The sequence below is a fragment of the Anopheles coluzzii genome, chromosome 3 (assembly GCF_943734685.1).
Source record: "Anopheles coluzzii chromosome 3, AcolN3, whole genome shotgun sequence".
In the NCBI taxonomy this organism is placed as follows: domain Eukaryota; kingdom Metazoa; phylum Arthropoda; class Insecta; order Diptera; family Culicidae; genus Anopheles; species Anopheles coluzzii.
In genome coordinates, this window is record NC_064671.1 from 24,191,897 (window position 1) to 24,210,695 (window position 18,799).

Consider the following 18,799-nt stretch of genomic DNA (forward strand, 5'->3'; position numbering starts at 1 on the left):
ACAACATCTCAAATCATTTGTCTCACACAATCGACCTGGGGGTGGTCGCGCTCCATCACTTCACAACACACGCCCACCGGAGAGGGGGCGGGCTGCAGAACATCCGGAGACGGAAAGATAGAGAGAGATAAACAGAACTGAACTCATGGGGGATGCGCGAATAGGAATATTCCCATTGCCGCACACCACACACTCGCACACTACTACCACCTCTAACAGTTAAACGACACCGATCGCGCCAAAAAACACACACACACATCGCGTCCAAACATAATGTTTATCTTCAGCGAATAGTAGAAGCAAAAAATAAACGAATGTTTTTTTTCTGTTGCTCGCCTCATCCTTCGCACAGGCGAAGAACAGGACAGAACAAGGATGATACACCACCACGAAGAGAAGAAGAACGGTCGACGGCGACGGGGCAGCCCGCTTAGGCTTCGACGTCGGCCTGGATCTTGGCCAGGAAGTCGGCCTTGTGCTTCGCGATCTTCTCCTTGCGGGCGGCGAGCGGCAACTTGGCCATCGTCCACCGCTTCTTGGTGACCTTCTTCTCGGGTTTCTTCGTGAAGGAGGGATCCTTGCGGATGGAGGCGTGGGCGTTCTTGTAGATGTTTTCGATCTGGAGGGAGCGTAAAAAGGAAAAAAAAAAGTTAGCATGAGGGACATTGTTTAATCGAGCACATTGTCTTATCAGCGAAGAGAAGTGACGACTGTACAACAAAATTTAGGAAGTTTACTGGGTGGATATAGTCCCGCATACTCCGAACTATTTGTCGCAAGCTTGCTGTGGTCCATTTTCGGACACTGACGTGACGCGGGGGTTAAAGATCGCCGCCAGTAATTTGGAATGGACGTGGTGTGACATACTAAAACAAAACAAACAAACAAACGATACTCACATCATCAGCCTTGATGCCCAGCGAGATGTACTTGCTGAACTGGCGCTTGAACGCCTCCTCGTCCTCCTCCTCCAGCGTGCGCATGTAGTTGGCGACGTGCAGGCCGAAGATGTGGTCACGGTGCATTTCCGCGTTGAAGCTCTTGTTCTCGGCGCTGTAGCCCGGGAAACGCTTGACCGAGTGCGGAATGTTCAGTCCGCCATCGACGGCACCCTTCATGGCGCCGAACACACGGGCACCGGTGGTGGTGCGGGCCAGACCCACATCCAGGTAGCACCGGAAGGCGGCCGGTCCTTCATCGACCGGCTCGACCAGGTACTCCTCGCCGGTCACATCGGTACAGCCGGCGTACAGCGTGTCCAGGCGCAGCTTCTGCAGGATGCGGCGAGCAACGAGCAGACCGGTGCAGTAGGCGGCGGCATAGTTGGTCAGACCAACCTTCACGCCGTAACGTGGCAGCTCGTGCGAGTAGGCCGCGCACACGATGCGATCGCCCTCGATGCGGGCGTACGCGATCTGGCAGGTGATGTCGCGGTTGCTCAGGCGAACGATCAGCCGGAACTTCGGCGTGTTGTATTTGTTTTTGTCCTGGAAAATCAGGCGCTTGCGGGCATAGTAGTCGGTCTTGCCCTCGCGACGGCGACGGAACCTGACCTGATAACGCTTGAAGTACTGCTTGTTCTTCACTACCTTAACGAACCCCTGTGCGTGTGCAAGAGAAAGGGAGAGAGCAAAAAGAAATGAAGAAAAACCGGATGAGTCCAATGCAGCTTAGTGAGGTTAGGTTTGCTTCACGGTGCAATCCTTGCCGTCGGACGTTTGTTTATGGTGACCCGAATTGCATCAGCAAGGGAAATGCGTTTGAGAGGAAGCTTCGATGAAATACATCCTTAACTATTTCAAGCACCATCACCACACTGCAGGCCACACGGGGGCACGCGAAACGGTCCAGCCACCAGCCAGCCACACCACACGTCTCCACGATGGGATATGCTGAACGAGAGGGGGGAACATCCAGGACCGTAGGATTTTGAGGTGCTTGAAATTGTCTAGTTCGCCGAAATTTCCATCTCACATCACTTCGCCTCGATGCAATGGGGCTTGCTGCACGTGAATAGCGTTTTCACAGCCCGAAAAGCTTACCATTTCGAATTAAATTGGGAAATTTTCGACACACGAAACGCTCAACACGTTTTCTACACGTCGGTGTCTACCAGAAAAAAGAACGAGAAAACAAGATGGCCTTTTGACACTGACAGCCGAGCGCGCCCAAGTAGCAATTTCCGATTGGCGAGCATTGCTGCACAGTGGAAGAAAACTGCAAATTATTGGTTAAAATGTGTTTTTGCAAATAAAAAGAAAAGAACAATTATGAACAAATGCCCAAATTGAAATAATTTGCGGGTAAGTTGATGTTTACAACCAATTATAGATATTTTAAAGTCTAGGAAAGCAGATTAGGTTTAATATTAGCAACATGGCAAAAACCAAAACATTTTAAAATAACGTGGAAAAATGTTGCATGGCGAACACGTCCAGAGGAAAGACAAATGATTTTCAGCCAACATAAAGTTATTAAAAAATTTAATGTTGAGTAATTTTGTTGCATCATTATTGGCATAATTTTCAAAATTTAACCGTTCTCCTCCAGCAGAGACCACATTCCTCTCAAAAGCCAATTGAAATCCGACGTCAAAAACATCCGGCACACGGATAATCCGACCGCCATCAAAAACACCTCCACGAATAAACGATGTTCCACGTTTGCTGCGAATTATACACACACGGACACGCACACATACGTACACACACCTGACGAAAACAAAAGTGAATAAAATTCCACCGTCACAGTGGAACATCCTACCGTCGTCGTTACAGTGTAAATCTGAGAAAATATGTGCAAATTCTAACCCAGTCCGCCCACTCCAGTCACTTCCAGGTGGAAGGGGAAGTTTTGCTTGTGCTATGGGTAATGAACAGTCGCAGCTGAAAGGGGTGGAAATCAGCAAGAAAGCGATCCAGGTGACCGATTACTGGTCGCTGTACAATGGCGAGCTGCCGAACGCGAACGGGGCCGCCCCGAGCAGCATATCCATCTTCCAGGGCGAAACGCTTGTCAGCGGCCAGTTCTGGACCAATCAGAATCCGCTCGAGCGGGCGATCAGGAATCTGAAAATCTACCGCCACCCGTACATCCTGAAGTATTTCGCGTCCTGGAGCAAGGGTTCGCTCAAGATGCTCGCCACGGAACGGTGCCGCCCGCTGGCGACCTGCCTAAACATTACCAGCGACGTGCAGATCTGTCTCGGGCTGCGGAACGTCCTCTGTGCGCTGATCTTCCTGCTCGAGCAGGCGGCCGTGCGGCATCTGAGCATCAGTATCTCGTCCATCTACGTCACCGACGATGGTGCGTGGCGTTTGGCCGGGTTCGAGCATCTGTGGCGGACGGTCGACTTTAACCAGACGCTGCTGGAGAAATCTCAACCGTACCGGTACACCAAAGCGATCGACAGCAACGAGCTGACCGGCAAGGGGCAGGCGCTGGAGCAGTACGCGTTCGGCGTGATGTGCGAGGAGATACTGCACAACAAAACCGACGCCAACATACCGGCGGTGGAAGATTTCAAAGCCTACTGTGCGACGCACCTGAAGCATGGCAATCCGGCAATGCGCCCGAACCTGTCCGCCGTGCTGCTGCATCCGATCTTCAATCACGACTTCATACTGATCCATTCCTTCCTGACCGAGCTGCCGCTGAAGGGCACCCAGGCGAAGCAGGAATTCTTCATCAGCCTGGCCGACCGGTTGCGCTCCTTCGATCCGGAAACGGTCGCGGAACAGATGTGTTCGCTGCTGCTGTCACGCATCGTGCTGCTCGATACGACCGCGCAGCTTTGCGTTACGCCGTACGTGCTGCGCCCGAAGAGTGACGATCTTTCGCCGGGTCTGTTTACGCCCAAGATATTCTCCGCGTACATTTTGCCAAAGGTGAAGCAGGTGTTTTGCGTGCAGGACGCCCAGATACGGCTCATGCTGCTGGAGTACTTCCCCGCGTACGTGGAGTTTTTCACCAAGGAGGATTTGCAGGACCACATACTACCTCAGGTACGATTCTTTGGCACCCTTCATGCCCTTAATAAAACAACATTCTTCCCCATTTTCAGCTTCTGCTTGGGATAAAGGACACAAACGATGTGCTGGTCGCAAAAACGTTGCTCTGTCTGGCCGATCTGGTGCCCATCCTGGGGTCGGCCGTCGTGATCGGAGGCAATCGTAGCAAAATATTCGCCGACGGGCGACCGCAGGGCATTCCGGATGCGGCCGGCCCGTGGAGTGGCGTCCGCTCGATCACGCCCGTCATTGGATCGGGCGAGTTCCTGTCCGGTAGCCCTGTACCAGACGCCGGTGGCGATAATAGTGCATCGTTCACGTCCGTTCTACTGCGGCCGGACAATTTCAACGCCATGCCCGAACGGTTATCGCCCGAGGGGGAAGACATCTATCGCACCAACAACTCGGACGTCGAGCTGGAGGTGGACGAGTGGAGCGACTGGGAGAACGATGGCAGTGAGGTGGTGCCGGTGAACCATCTGCGACTAATAGACACGGGTGCACCGGAACCGATTCCAATGAATGGTGTCCCAGAGGATACGATCCTGGCGCCCGAACCGATCGCACCCTTCACGACGCTCAGTCGCGAAAGCTCAACCGAAAGCAAGGGTAGCAAACAGCCCGGTAAAGGTCCGGCGGAAAGTATAGAACGGTTAGACATAAAAACGCAACCCACCGCAACCCGGAAGACGGATGCAGGTGCCGGTGAGGAGTTCGATTTCTTCAAAGACATGGAACCGGTCATACAGAAAGCGAACGTGCTGCTGATCGACGATGAGACGGGTCCCACGAAGCAGCAGGACGATGGCGGTCAGGAGGCCAACAAAATCGAACAATCGGGCGGACTGGCGGCGGCGGCGGCAGCGGCGACGAAGGAAGGGTCTGCCCACGAGCTTAACGAACGGGAGGAGGAAGAAATTCCGCTCGTCAGCAGCAGCCGGTTAGAGATTAAGGTGGACGACAGCATGGCAACCACCGAGGATGGTTGGGGCGACGACGACGACGACGACGAGGGGAACGGTGGAGGGTGGTAAAATGCCGGAACAGTAAGGGACGACACCACCATTCCGTTTATACGCTTTTGTTTTCATTATGATTTAGCCGCGCTAAGCAATAAACAGATTTTTAAAACCGTTACCAAGAAGTGGAAATATGGAAAATAGTCGGTGCGTGTCAACGGTCTATAAATATGTTGAAATAATTACTTTACACAAGCAACAGGGCTAAAAATAGCAGCAGCAGCAGAAATGATTTGTTAAGAAGAATAACAGTACCCAATCCAGTTTACCTCGTAGCTGGCGGACGCCCACAAACGGATCGATCGCTTACTCACGTACCTCCAATAACCGACATTGCGGTGTGCACCGCAGAAAGATAACGTTTTCGTGCTTAAAACTCGCTTCTACACTAGTGGTGGGAGCTCGGAATCGAACCTACCTGATTCCGATTCCGCGTTTGGAGTCAATAGAGGAGCCGATTCCATTGTTGGAATCGATTCCGATTCCGGAGCCGATTCCATTGTTGGAATCGATTCCGATTCCGGAGCCGATTCCATTGTTGGAATCGATTCCGATTCCGGAGCCGATTCCATTGTTGGAATCGATTCCGATTCCGGAGCCGATTCCATTGTTGGAATCAATTCCGATTCCGGAGTTGATTCCAGGATCGGAGTCGCTTCCAGAGTCATAATCGACCTAGAAATCGTAATTTGCTCCAGTGACGGAATTTGGATTGACTCCAGAAATGGAATTAGCTCCGGAACGAGAATCAGTTCTTGCATTGAATAAGAAGTTTCAGCAGCGAAATCAATCCGAGAATATCCATGACAATGAATCATTGATTCTCTGCGGCTATCAATACTTAGTATCATTGGACCCAAACGTCTATTCTTGATGCTGTGGGGTACATTGTCCGTACTCGCTAGTTACGAGTCGAAATTACGATTTTCACTAGCGCATCTGGCGGCGACTGACCGAACCATTTTGCCAAACAATTTGGAGCCGCTTCAGAAAGTATGTAAATTTTCAAAGGGTATAACTTAAACAGGACTGGAAAAGCATTATATTTAATCGATAAATATGTTGTGCAAGTATTTCAGCCATTTTCGCATCAAAAAACGGTGAAGAAACTACTTAAATTTGAGATCCGGCACGAGCAGTCCCTCGATGACCAAAAAAAGCCTCCTTCTACCAACAGCCACCAGATGCGCTAGTGAAAATTGAAATAACACGAGTATGGATGAGTACGGACAATCTACCCCGGCCTTTATAAAAATGCCGAAACCGACTCCGATTCTGATTTCGGAATAGATTCCGGAAACTGATTCCGGACCTACTATCTGGAATCAATACTATCAGAAAACTTTGGAGCTAGGCGGAATCGGTTCCGAAGAAATCTTCATTTTTTCCATCACTAGTCGTCTGGCGTCGTAGTTGTCTGGGTCGGAGTCGTTCGGAGTCGTTCTGAGCTGTCCAGAGTCATCCTGGATTGCCCGGACTCGTCCTGAGTTGTGCGGTGTCGCTCGGAATCGTTCGGAGTCGGAGTCAGCCGGAGTTGTCCGAAGTCGTCCGGAGTTTGTTGGAGTCGACCAGAGTTTGGAGTCATTCGGAGTCGACCGGAGTTAACAGGAGCCGTCCGGTGTAATGTGCTTGTGACCAGGCCTTTCATTTCGTTGCGTATTTTGTCTTTCACTGCTGCGAAACATTTCGTATACAGGCCATTATTTCAAAGGCCAGCTCCGGACGAATCTAACTCCGGCCGATTCCGAACGACTCCAGGATAATGCTGCGCGGACCTACCTTCCGGAGTCGGTTCCGAAATTATCGGAGTCGGATCGGAGTCGACTTCTTGATGTTTGCCAACTTTACCCATCACTATTCTACACCGCGATCTTGCCCTTGGCTCGTTGAAATGCATCTTCCGCTCTCGTCTCTCCACGCTTTTCCTCTCTCTCTCTCGCATTCTCTGAGCAAAGGGAGTACAACAACAATCTTGCAAAACAAATGACGCGCCTACTGGGTGCAATATTCAAACGAACCTCGCGTTCGGCCATGGAAATGTGATAATGTGCTAGGTTTGCTAGGATTATCTCAGGGTAGACGGGCGTTCCATGACAAGCTTCTCAGCGAAGACTGATGCTTTTATTTGCTTACTAAAATTGATTCAAACACTCACACTACATATTACTACGAATTCAATAAACCTAGGCTTTTACATTTAAACTCGTAAAGAGAGACTGTTGAAGAAGGATGGGGCGAGGAGCATAACGAACATAACGTTGCCGTGTGAGGAACTGGATCTACTCGGGGCTGCGGGGCTACGGGGACGCACTCAACCATGATTAATTGACCCTAAAGTAGTCACTTCCTCGGCGCACGACTCGGTTCGACCTTTCTCCTTCATGTTAATGGCGTTTTCGTACAGCCCCCGGTTAACCGGTGACTGTACCACAGCGGCTTTCTATCCCCACCTGCGGGCGGCGGCTGCTCAGAACCGGGTCTCTAAACGAGTCGCGCAAGATCGAGCGACGGCAACTGGGCGCACCGGATCTGCGGGTTATCGACCGCTGGGACGCGGAAAATGTCACGCTGCACCCGGTCGACCTGTGCCGTGTCGCACATAAACCGTGCCGCACTGTACTCCGCCAGCAGTGCATCGACCCGCTCCAACGGGACCGGCGATGAGTCGACCTCGATCGCCAGCGATCGGTCCAGCTGCTCCCGGATCAGGCAGGACAGCGTTGGGCCAACGATCCCACCATTCACCGGCCGCTCCGCGATCGCTCCGACGATCAGATCGACATCGTGCACGGTTGCGTACGAGGCGCGCACAATTTCCAAATCGTCCGCCTTCAGCACCGGCTCGAGGTCGGCCCAACCACTCACCGGGCGGCCAGTGCACAGCGCGTAGTAGTCGGTGTAGCGGGCCAGCCCATGATCCCGTCCGCGCTGGATGTCGAGCGCGAGCACATCGAGCCCCACGTTGCGCACACCGAACAGCAGATGCGCCAGGTCGTCCACGTACGCGGTGTCGAGGGACATTGCGTTCTGCCCCAGCACGGAACCGACCAGATGGGCAAAGTATTCCCGCTTGCGCAGATCCTTCGGCCGGTAGAACAGACGCTCGAGATCGTACGATCCGATCGCGTTCGAGATCTCGCCCGGCATCATCGTGTTGTAGAAGCGGATGGCGGCCGTTGCGAACTCGTTGCTCACCCGATCGTTCCGTTCCCCGACGGGTGGTGGCGGAGTGGGATCCGCGGCCACCTCACCCACCACCGCACGCAACCACTCGCGCACAATGCGCTGGTAGAGGCGCGTGTTAACGGTCCGTGCCACCGCGAACAGCCGCTCGTCCGTCCAGTCCGGGCGCAGCTGGGCCAAATGCTTCGCCAGCCGGTTGTGCGACCGCAGGAACAGCGTGTGCAGCAGCGTAATGTACGGGTTCACGTTGACGCGCGTATCGCCCGACCCGTAGCAAACGGTTTCGAGGTTCGCATCGGCCACGCACAGCCGCCCGTCGGCCGCCGGCTGCAGATACTCGGCCGAATCGAACAGCTGCGCCTGCAGCCGACCGCCCCTGCCCGTGCGCAGCAGGCGCGTATCGTTCGCCCCACTGCCGTACAGTTGCGACAGATCCAACCGGTTGGTGGCCGCGTTCAGCTGGTTCGCCGGCCCGAGATGGCAACCGCCGGTGCTGCCGAGCGAAAGGGCACTGCGCACGTAGTTGAGACACGTCGCCCGGTACGTGCGGTAGTATGGGTCGTCCTCTCGCACCTCCATCGGCTGGCAGGACGGATGCCGGTACCGGGGCAACAGCGGACCATGCTCGCCCGTGCAGCACTCAATGCCCGTGCCGTCGTGCATCGTCTGGACGGTGGTTTTCGCAAGATCGTGCTCAACGAACTGGCTCCACTGGACGAGCGCCACCGAGTGGCGTGCGTCGGGGGCCGGTTGCCGCCCGTTGCGGGCAGCGTGGAAGCGACTCGAGATGTCCCGTGCCGCCGGCAGCTCTCCACCGGCGGTGCTGCGCCGGAACTTGTACACACCGTCGTCGTACAGGGCGGGGAGTAGTCGCCGGTACTCGTCGCTGTACTCTTTCGCCTCGATCAAGCTGCGACACTGATCGGCGATCGTGGACGGGGGGATTTCGGTGCCGGCAAGGAAGAGGCCACAATCGTACGAAGGGATGCCGCTCGGCAGGCAGTAACGGTTGACGAAGAAGCCGGACGCACGCAGCACTTTGCGGGCGAGCAGATCCTGCCGCTGGGTACTGGGCGTCGGGTAGCCGTCGATGATCTGCGCGTACGTGGTGCCACCCTTGACGACCTTGGTGCGCGTGCCGGCCGCTAGCGAGCATTCGAGGCGTTTGGATCGTTCGTAGATTGCCTCGCCGTAGTCCAGCGCCGTCTCCAGATTGGTTTTGCTCGCGTACCCAGCCAACCGATCGAGCGTCGCGAGCCTTTCCGCGACCAATGGTGCAACTGTGCACGCTACCAGCAGCAGCAACACCTTACACATTTTGTTTCAGTTTCTGTTCTGTGTGGAAATTTTCTTCATAAAAGCACACTTGTTCAGCACACAATCACACACTGACGAACCTGATGAATTGCGCACAACAACAACAAAAATTCACAACTCCGATACGCAAAGCGGTTGCGGCAAGAGAGTGCGCGCGCGCGCGTCCACTCGTTCGGATCGCTAGCGGAGAATTGACTCTTCTCGCTGCGCATGGATGTTTTTGTTTACTCCAAACATTATCACCAAGTTCCTTCATAGGGAACCTCCCCCCTCCCTCTGTTTCTCACCCCTCCAGGGCCGCTCGGGGCCACAAAACGAGTTCCACAACCGCTGACTCAATCCCTCTGTCTCGTTCTCTTTCGCGTGCCGCGTGTTCCCCTTTGGTGGTGACCCATGCGGTTGCTATTACCTTATCGCGGGACGGGAGAGTGTCTGTTTGTCTCTGTGTCTGTGTCTGTGTGTCTGTGTGTGCATTGTGATCGTTTATGTGGCCTTTTTCCCGTCCTGCGATGCGTTCAAACCCCGATCAAGTCAACAAATACAAGAAAGATCGCCAACGACGACGCAACACAACGACGTGTTCTATAGCCGCGCCGTTTGCGTGCGGGTGTGACGACGGACACACGCTCGCGGAATAGTCAACACACAACCGGGGCTCGCGTCAATCCCAAACCGCGGAACAAAAGCGAGGGAGGAGGAAAGCTGGGTCGGTCTCTCCCAGCCAGCAAATCGTGTGTGTACGTGATGGGACTGTTTGAAATGGTTTGAAAAATGTGCGGATAAGCGATCGGAAATTAAGCACAAAGGCTTTGGCTTTAGTTAAGGTTTAGTTCGGTTTGTTTGAATAAGAAGACAATGTGCTCTTCTGGCAAGATTTTGAGTCGATCTTGTACCTTTAAACCTTCTTCGGCTCATTGTAGGAAGAGGAAACATTCCAACCGGCCGATGCCGAGAGAGGATAATTAGAGACGCATTTAAATCGTTGCTCTTCTACCCCTATTCCGATCGCGCACTGTTCGCGCATGCAAGCGCATGTTGGCGGCGCAACGTGTCTTCTTTTCCGCGTTTCGCGAGCGATCGCCACTTTGGAAAAACACGCTTGCCTTGTTAGAACGTCGAGGGGGCAAAATGACTCATCAAAGGGAAATTAAGTGCTATTAAGGGCGACCTTTAGCTGGCCCAGCACGCATGGGTACTGGCAAAAACAGCGATTGGAACGCAGCGAGAGGCTGTATTCTGTGCCACTTTTGTTTGTTGAATGAATGGGATAGAAAAATCTTCCTCACTCGTAAACAGGATATTGGAAATATCTATAAAAAAGGTGCATTTTGCAATAAAGATTGTGGATCTGCCGCAAACTGGTCCCAACCAGGCGCAGGCGGCAGTTTTGCGTCAGTTGATTGAAATCCATTTAGCAAAAAAAACCGGTACCCGGTACGCGCGTTGCGGTTTTCGAAGCATCGAAGAACGTGTGAATCGATTACCAATTGCCACCGCGAGGAAAAGGTGAAGGAAGGAAGGAAGGCGGACGCATTTTTACTGCGAGTTGTCAGTTGCAGTTTTTTTTTACAGTTTGTTTGTAAGGGTAGGTTCCGCCCGCTTAACGGTGCTTTCCCGACCTTAAAACGTTGGGTTAGATTTTGCTGCAAATAAACGAAAGCTTTGGGTTAGTTTTAGAAACAAACATTTCGAAGGAAAACCCGCATTACTAAGAAAGCGGAACTGAGAAGATAGTGTGAGTGCTTCAACGGAATTATGATTTTTAAAAGCAAAAAAACGAAATTTTAGATTAAGTTCTTTCAAAATATTGATCAATCGTGCCTCTCGATCACTCACGATCACTCTTTCTCTCTTTGTTTTCATAGTTTTTCAATAGCTCACGATAGAATAATTTATTCATATTGAGGGGGGGGGGGGGGGGGGTTGGGTTGTTTGTTGTTTCACTTTCCGTCCTGCGCATGGACGATTTTGGGTTTATATGCTGCAAAACGCTCGCTCCTTATGCATTATGTATTGTGTTTTTTGATTAATACACACACACACACGCTCTTTGTATTTAGGGGGGGGGGGGGGGGGGGGGGGAGGTGTTCGCCATATCGGCGAGGGGCAGCAAAAGTCACTAAATATGCACTAAATGTAGTACACCTCTCTCAATACCCAAGCACAGTGGAGGCGATCGTTGATTTCGTGCCGAAATGCTTCGTTAATGCTAAATGATTTCGTTGCAAAGGTGTGTGTGTGCGTGTGTGTGTATGTGTGTCTCTCTCTCTTTGTGTGTATGTATTCATGTATCACTTTGCCAGAAGAAGCCAAAAACAGAAAGTTTAATTCAAACATCACGCATAATTTGGCAAAACTTATAAGAGCACTCTTCTCTACATCCCTCACACTCATTATCGCATTGATAGTAGTAGTAATAGTAGTAGTAATAGTAGTAGTAGTGGATTGCAACCGTTTGTTTAACCGAGCCCAACCACCCGTGCGGCTTGTGGGTCGGGTAATATTATAATATTCTGACTATATTTACACAATCTCTACGGTTTTGCTTGCAGGAGATGCGGATATGCGAAAGAAGTAATAATAAAGCTTAATTCAATATATGTATATATATAGATCTCTTTCCCATTCCCTGGCATTGCTAAACGCCAGTGGGGAGGGGGCCACAAATTGGACTCTAAAACGATCGAATGAATGTCTTCTATAACTCGGCCTGCGACCTGTTCGATATTAATATGGTTTTAACTGCATTTGTGTTTGCTGTCCTTGTTTGAAGTGGATGGATGTTAGTGACGCTCTGCGTGAATTACAATTATCTGTAGCTTATTTTGCAACCGGAATTTGCGAGGCTAATATGTGTGGATTGGGAGGTTACCAGGGTTTTCCAGGGGTCCCGCTCATTGGTGCGGGACACTTTCTTAACACTTTCTTATCGGAAGTGAACTTAAAATGATGGAAAATGAACTCTATAGGCTCGTTGGAAATTCCAATTGGATTTGTCCAACAAGGATGCTATAGAGTCAAATTCCCATTACATTAAGTTCATTTCGCGTAAGAAAGACTCAATAAAGCGTCCCACAGCTACGAGAACTCCTGGCAAAACCCTGTATGCATGTGGAAGTTGAAGTTTACCTTTCTCAATACTAATGGGTTCCTGTGTTCGCGGTTTTGTTCGTTTGCTGCCTGTTGGCTTATTTTGCATCCTTCTGCACGTGTCCTTCTTATTGTCCTTCTGGCTTGTTTGTTGTTGATGATAAGCGTTTCGTATTATATTCTACACCCTCTTTTGGGTTCCTCTCTGTTTTCTTTTTGTTCGTTTCGTAAAGCTAACGCAAGAAGGAAAACGATACGATAGCTTGGTCTGGAAAAAAGAGGAAATCAAGAAAAAAGCAGAAGCAGCTGCTAGTCCACAATCCATGCCATCGCTGGACAGAGTTAAGAGAAGACGGATGGCTGAGTTTGTAGTGTAGTTTTTGTTTAACACTATCATTCTATGGATCTTAGTTTGCAGACTAATTGACCTCACTACAACACACAGTCGTCTTGTGGCTTTTGTACAGAAATGTTGTTTTAGTGATGAAAGTTACTACGGGAGTTTAATTCGAGAATAGAATAGTATGTGGGTGTGACGTGTGATAGTATTTCTCCTACACTTACAGCTTGAAATTCGTCAATATTGTGTGGTTTGTGTGAGGAAGAAACCGTTCAAAACTATTGCCTCTATCTCTAGTATCGCGATTACGCACGACGCTTTTTTTTGGGATTTACTGTTTTTCGGTTCCACTCCGTAAACGATTCTAAAAAGCCAATAAGCCATCTACAAACTGTATATTCTATTTATGTGTGTATAAAACCATACCCTATTGATGACGCCTGATGTGATGACGCCTTTGGTGGAGACGCGATGGCCCCCACCACCGTCGTCGTCCCAACACTTGGCTGTTGGTCGCCTGTAATGGATGATATCATTTTCTTGAGGCACGTTACGTTTAACTGTTTCATCCCAAAGCACACTCATTGTATTTATGTCCGCTTGTGTCCTTTTAAACGCAGTACGATTCCTGTTTTACACACTTGCAAAACGATCCGTTTTCTTTACATTTCACTCCACTCCAGTGTATGCTGATGCAGGTTGTCTAGGCCTTTTTTGTTGTTATTTTAGGTTGAAAATAACACTACAATGAATCAGTGCAAAACCATCGTTCCAGAATGATTGTAAATTGTTGCTTTGTTACAGCACTAAAACAGAAACTTTCCTTTACTGAGAGACAGTGGCTTGCTTTTTTTATAAGAACGTTTAGATGATATGATTATCAAACAATATTGTTTCATTATCCGATGCACTACTCCCTAAACTGCACCCTAAACGGCTCCTGTTTCATTGCCTTTTTATGCAATTTTCTTACTGTGTAAAAAGGGCGTTTCTGTGTGTATGTGTTTGTAGTGAGTACTATGAGGTTTACAAGTTTACAGACTATCGTTAAGAACTCATTACGGAAATGCTGCAATGGTTGAAAGAAGTGGAATGATTATTAGTTGTTTAACGTACGGGGTTTGTTGTTATATTAAAAACGTAAAATTGCGCAGCTACAATCGAGCAGGGTCGCAGCGGTAAACAGAATTACAAGAAAATGGTAATGCAAAAAAGAAAAAAATACATTTTGAGATCTTTACCACTACACAAAGAGATGAGCGTTAAATGCTACGAAAAGAAAATGTGTGAAGCATTCATTAAAATGTGGGAAAATTAAATTTGATTGTGCGTCATTTTTGTAACAGAAGAAAGGGGAGATTTGATTTATCTACCGATCATAACATAATGCCGAATTTTCAATGATTCTCCTTCTTTTTTATTACAAGGAAAGGGGACAAGCAATAACCGAGTCATTCCAGTCAGGCATTTAACAACGAAATGAAGAAAAAAAACCGCAAACGTGCCTATTTTAAATGATACCAAAAACTAGCCATTAACTAAAATATCAAACTCCATCGCTCAAACACACATATTACCACAATTTGTGACGATGACTGAAGATGAGTAACATTTTGTTTTGCTTTGCAATGTTTGTGTTCGTGCAGTTTCGTGCCCCCAGGTTTTTTTTTTATCGTCATAATTTCATTACACCATTTGCACAACTAAGATTATGCTAAGAAAGATAAATAAATATGCATTGCTAACATGCCGTCGTGTGTGTGTGTGATTGTGTACAATCGTAATTGGTAATAATAGTCTCATAATTCTACGTAATGTGTGTTTTTTCTATACAAATTAAGCTTGCTAAATAACAATTGTCCACCTTATGATGACTTGGTTTTATCCTACCGGTAAAATTACGCATACGTCGTGCCAATGATGGGAGAAAACTTATTCACTTCCCCTGGCTAACTACGCTAAGCTGTGTGATGGTGCAGATTTAACTAAAACCAAACGAACGAATGTTTTGGGTGTCAATATTTCAGCATGCTGACAAACAATTAAGCTGCTCACTGGCAAAACTAAACGGCTGCCCTAATGCGCGGTGCTGTTGTCAAAGCATGGTATACAAAGCATTCGACAAATTTGACACAAACCTTGCTTTCGATTGGCGTCGACTTTTGCTTAAAATTTACCCACACCAGCAGTACGGTGAGATATTTTGGATGAGGTCCGGGAGAGTACGACACAACACGAGATTGACTTTATATCCATCCACAAGATAAGCTGCTACTGCTAACACATCACCACCACCACCACCACACTGCCGATAAAACTCGCCAATGTAAGTCAAATATCGGTCACTCTCCGCGCTGGTTGTAAGGGGTTGTAACACATAGATCGCGTTACGCGTATAAATCTCCGCTCCCTTCTACTGGGTAGTGATGGGAATGCCCACCAAGGACTCCAGCTGACCGCCGCCACACTGTTCTTCCACAACGATACTGCGGGGTAGGGACGGAGAAAGTGGATGGGTCCGTGGATTGTGTTGTTGTGATTATGATGTGTTGTTTGTATATGGTGGTTTTTTTTTGCCCGGTTATTATTTATTCATCCAAGCGAATTGATGAATTGTTGTGATGCATTTGTGGAATGAAAGAGAAGAGAGAAGAAAATCGTCTTCAATAAGCTAAAACATCAAAGGGCACAACTGTTGTTTTCTCTACAAATGAACCAAACAAGAGTCTAATCATAATTATGGTATCAAATCTACTGTGTAAATTACCGCAGATTGAAATGAAATCAAGCCTATCGCGAGAAAACGAAACAGAAAAAAAATTGAACAACAAACAGATAAACATACATTAAAAAAAACGCATGTCAATTTCATCACAGAATACGCCTCGCCCCTTTCCCGTTTTCCTCTCGGCGGCGGGTGTATTGCACTAGAGCACACACTATATAAAATACACCTATAACAAAACACCGCTCGCAAAAAATAAAGAACGGCAATCAAACAGTGCGATAATGTTCGCTATCACCACGCTGAACTGGTGCCGAAACAAACCGAAAAAAAAAACAAGCGTACAAAATAAACGAAATTCTATACACAAAGCTAGCCAGCAACCAGCGTGCGCCTAATACACGTGGTTGGAGAAAATTCGGTACCCATTGGGATCGCGCGTATCGTCCACGATGTTGCTGGTCAGCCACGGATGGTCCAGTATGTCCTCGCTGGAGAACCGCAGCTCCGGATCGGACTGCAGCATGTTGATGATCAGATCGCGCACACTGTCGCCGATGTTGTTCCAGTACGGAGCGGGGAAGTCAAAGTACCCGTTCAGTATCGCATCGAACAGCTGCTCCTGCTGATTGTCGGGCGAAACGAATGGTGGGAAGCCGCACAGCAGAATGTAGAGGATAATGCCAGCGGCCCAAACATCAATCTGGAGGAAGCGAAACAAAAGACAAAAGAGGTAAGTATATAAAACGACCCATCGTCCAAGCAGCTTGTATGTAACAAACAAAACTATACCTTTACGCCGTAGCCGGATTCCATCAGAATCTCGGGCGCAACGTACGTCGGTGTGCCGCAGATCGAGAGCAATGGTTCGGTTACCTCGCAGGCGAGCCCAAAGTCACCGAGCTTCAGCAGCACGACATTACCATCACTATCCAGCTCCACCTGGCAAAAGGGGAAAGTAAAATTCCAATTAGAAAACACAACACAATTTGTCATCCATCGACCAGCTCCACTTACCAGCAAATTTTCCGGCTTAATGTCCCGATGGACAATGCTGAGGGAATGCATGTACGCCATCGCGGAGGCCAGATGTTTCATCATGATCTTCGATTGGTTCTCCGAGAAGCGGGTCACACGCGTGATGGCGTCGAACAGATCGCCGCCGCGCACCAGCTCCAGCACGAGATACATGTTCTTCATCGTTTCGATATCGTGCACCAGCTGTATGATGTACGGATGGTTTAGCTTCTTCATCACACGGATTTCGGCCGCTAGATAATGGTCCTAAAACGAAGGCGAAGTAAAAAAACAAGGATTAATTAGGAGTGTTTCCTTTTACTAAGAATAAAATCAAATTTACCTTGCCGGCGCATTTTGATTTGTCGATAATTTTCAGTGCGTATTCTGTGTGGTTCTGCTTATCCTTCAATTTCAGTACTACGGCGAAATTTCCATCACCTAGTAGGAAGGGTAAGGGGGTTAAAAGATGCAATAAGAATTCACCCGTTCCAGTAGAACAGCAAACAAAACTCACCAACTATGGACCCGAGCGTATATTTGGCCTGCAGCTCCAGCGGCAACGAGTCGGGCAGAATGCCACCGTTCAGTGCCGACTCGTCCACGCAAACGAACGTATCGTTGTGGCTCTTGACCGGCATCTTGGGCTTTGGTCCCGTGCGCGTCGTACTGCTGCGTAGCGTTTTCCGGTGCGCGGCGATCGCTTTGCTTTCCTCGGCCTCCAGCTCGAAATCGTTGTTGCCGACCCGCTCGTTACCGTACGCGAAGAAGACGTCATCTTCCTCGAAGAACTGTGCTAACCGCTGCACCGGCACCCCGGCCACGGTAAACACCTTCCGCACGCAGCCGGTATCTAGCTTGACGCATTGCGTGATCGCGGTCAGCACGTGCTCGTACGTGGGGCTGTTCCGTTTGTTTAGCAGTAATCGCAGGATCTGGGGAGAGGAGCAAAGGCGAGCAAAGGCAGGTAAAGTAACATGGGTTCACCCTCACTACTAATCAGCTTACAAACAGCTTGTTTGCTGCTCGATATTTACCTTTCGCGGTTTCACACCGTTGCGGATGAGTGTCACGATCCGTGGATGCACCACGGAATCGATCTCTTTCAGCGGCGTTGACCCATTGGAGCCACCGTTCTTTACTGGCGATAAGGGGCGTATTAGTCTGCCGCAAAAAAAAAACACGCAGCAAATAGCATTAGATTACGCACTCAGTTCTATTGATTGTTCGGAGCTTGGCTCCTAAATTCCTACCTAAACAGTCTGTTGGGATTCTTGGTGTTTGTGTTCGATACGTTATAGTCTATTCGCTTGAAGCCTTCATTGTTGCAGGAACACACGTAACATTTGCCATCCTCCAGATCGTCCACCTTTTCGATCTTTTTGCCCTCGAGCGTGTAGATGGCGCGTATCGCACCGGTCAGCGTGACGCTGTCCTCGAGCAGGCGCGTCAAATCTTCCGTCAAACTGTCGAACGATCTGTAATGGGAAAGAGCAAAAGCACGTTAGCACATGATTGAGTAATGCAAAAGTACAACATTTGGCTGCCGCCTTGGCTAACATTACCTGTAACGCTCCACCGACACCGGTATCGTGCTGCCGGGATAGAATTTGTCCCCATTACGAAAAAATCGTATTCTTTTCGCTTTCTTCGCCGGCGTTCGACTGCTCGAGATGCGCTTCTTGAGTGTGTTGGATTTGTTGTTCGCGCCGCCGCTGATGTCGAGATCGATCAGTTCCTTCTCGAGCTCCGAGTTGGAGCTGGTCCGACTGTTGCTTCGACTCAGTGTCGAAGTTGTATGGGTGCTCACTTCCATGCCACCTTCCGTTTCTGTGTGCCTCCTACCAGTGTGTGTACCAGTGAAGGTGGCGCCCCGAGGTGGAAATCGCGCCTTACGCAAGAATGTGTTCTAGCCGCTGGAAGAGCGGGCCGGGGAGCTGCTTCTTCGTGTTAGCAACACCAGGCAGGCTTCTGGAAATGAGAGAAAAAAGCAACAAAATTGTGGATAAATATTACGCTTACGACCCCGGCGTGTGCAATGGAATGTGCAAAGGGCAACACTTTCAACCTTCCAGGCTTTATTATACTATCCCATCAA

General features: G+C 49.4%; 4 protein-coding genes across 6 annotated transcripts in view; 1 reads left to right on the top strand and 3 right to left on the bottom strand.

Moving 5' to 3' along the window:
* Positions 1-258: 258 nt before the first annotated feature.
* LOC120956938 (60S ribosomal protein L5) lies at positions 259-2,174 on the bottom strand. The gene is made up of 3 exons (XM_040378771.2): positions 2,043-2,174; positions 900-1,601; positions 259-619 (listed from the first exon to the last, which is right to left on the bottom strand). Exons 1-3 carry the CDS (start codon positions 2,043-2,045, stop codon positions 431-433), a joined length of 894 nt encoding a protein of 297 aa, XP_040234705.1. The 5' UTR covers positions 2,046-2,174; the 3' UTR covers positions 259-430.
* Positions 2,175-2,665: 491 nt separating this feature from the next.
* On the top strand, positions 2,666-5,172 carry LOC120957727 (protein-associating with the carboxyl-terminal domain of ezrin). Its single transcript, XM_040380068.2, has 2 exons — positions 2,666-4,004; positions 4,064-5,172. The coding sequence occupies exons 1-2, from the start codon at positions 2,865-2,867 to the stop codon at positions 5,042-5,044; spliced, it is 2,121 nt and encodes a 706-aa protein (XP_040236002.2). The 5' UTR covers positions 2,666-2,864; the 3' UTR covers positions 5,045-5,172.
* A 1,943-nt stretch (positions 5,173-7,115) lies between these two features.
* On the bottom strand, positions 7,116-10,155 carry LOC120957641 (peroxidase). Its single transcript, XM_040379945.2, has one exon. The coding sequence runs from the start codon at positions 9,527-9,529 to the stop codon at positions 7,511-7,513; it is 2,019 nt and encodes a 672-aa protein (XP_040235879.2). The 5' UTR covers positions 9,530-10,155; the 3' UTR covers positions 7,116-7,510.
* A 3,134-nt stretch (positions 10,156-13,289) lies between these two features.
* Positions 13,290-18,799, bottom strand: part of LOC120955941 (serine/threonine-protein kinase GL21140) — a 32,978-nt gene continuing 27,468 nt past the window's right edge. Inside the window, exons 2-11 of one of the 3 annotated variants that reach the window (XR_007452513.1) lie at positions 18,267-18,672; positions 17,955-18,179; positions 17,739-17,865; positions 17,219-17,636; positions 17,045-17,142; positions 16,702-16,968; positions 16,477-16,626; positions 16,110-16,387; positions 15,098-15,445; positions 13,290-14,028 (exon numbers count right to left, since the gene is read on the bottom strand). Coding sequence is in view for 2 of the 3 variants with exons in the window: in XM_040377194.2 (XP_040233128.2) it covers positions 15,373-15,445; positions 16,110-16,387; positions 16,477-16,626; positions 16,702-16,968; positions 17,045-17,142; positions 17,219-17,636; positions 17,739-17,865; positions 17,955-18,179; positions 18,267-18,517 (1,887 nt within the window). In the remaining variant the exon portion in view is untranslated. Of the gene's footprint in view, positions 15,446-16,109; positions 16,388-16,476; positions 16,627-16,701; positions 16,969-17,044; positions 17,143-17,218; positions 17,637-17,738; positions 17,866-17,954; positions 18,180-18,266; positions 18,673-18,799 lie in introns of all 3 variants that reach the window. The other 2 variants (XM_040377196.2, XM_040377194.2) reach the window with 2 other exon arrangements.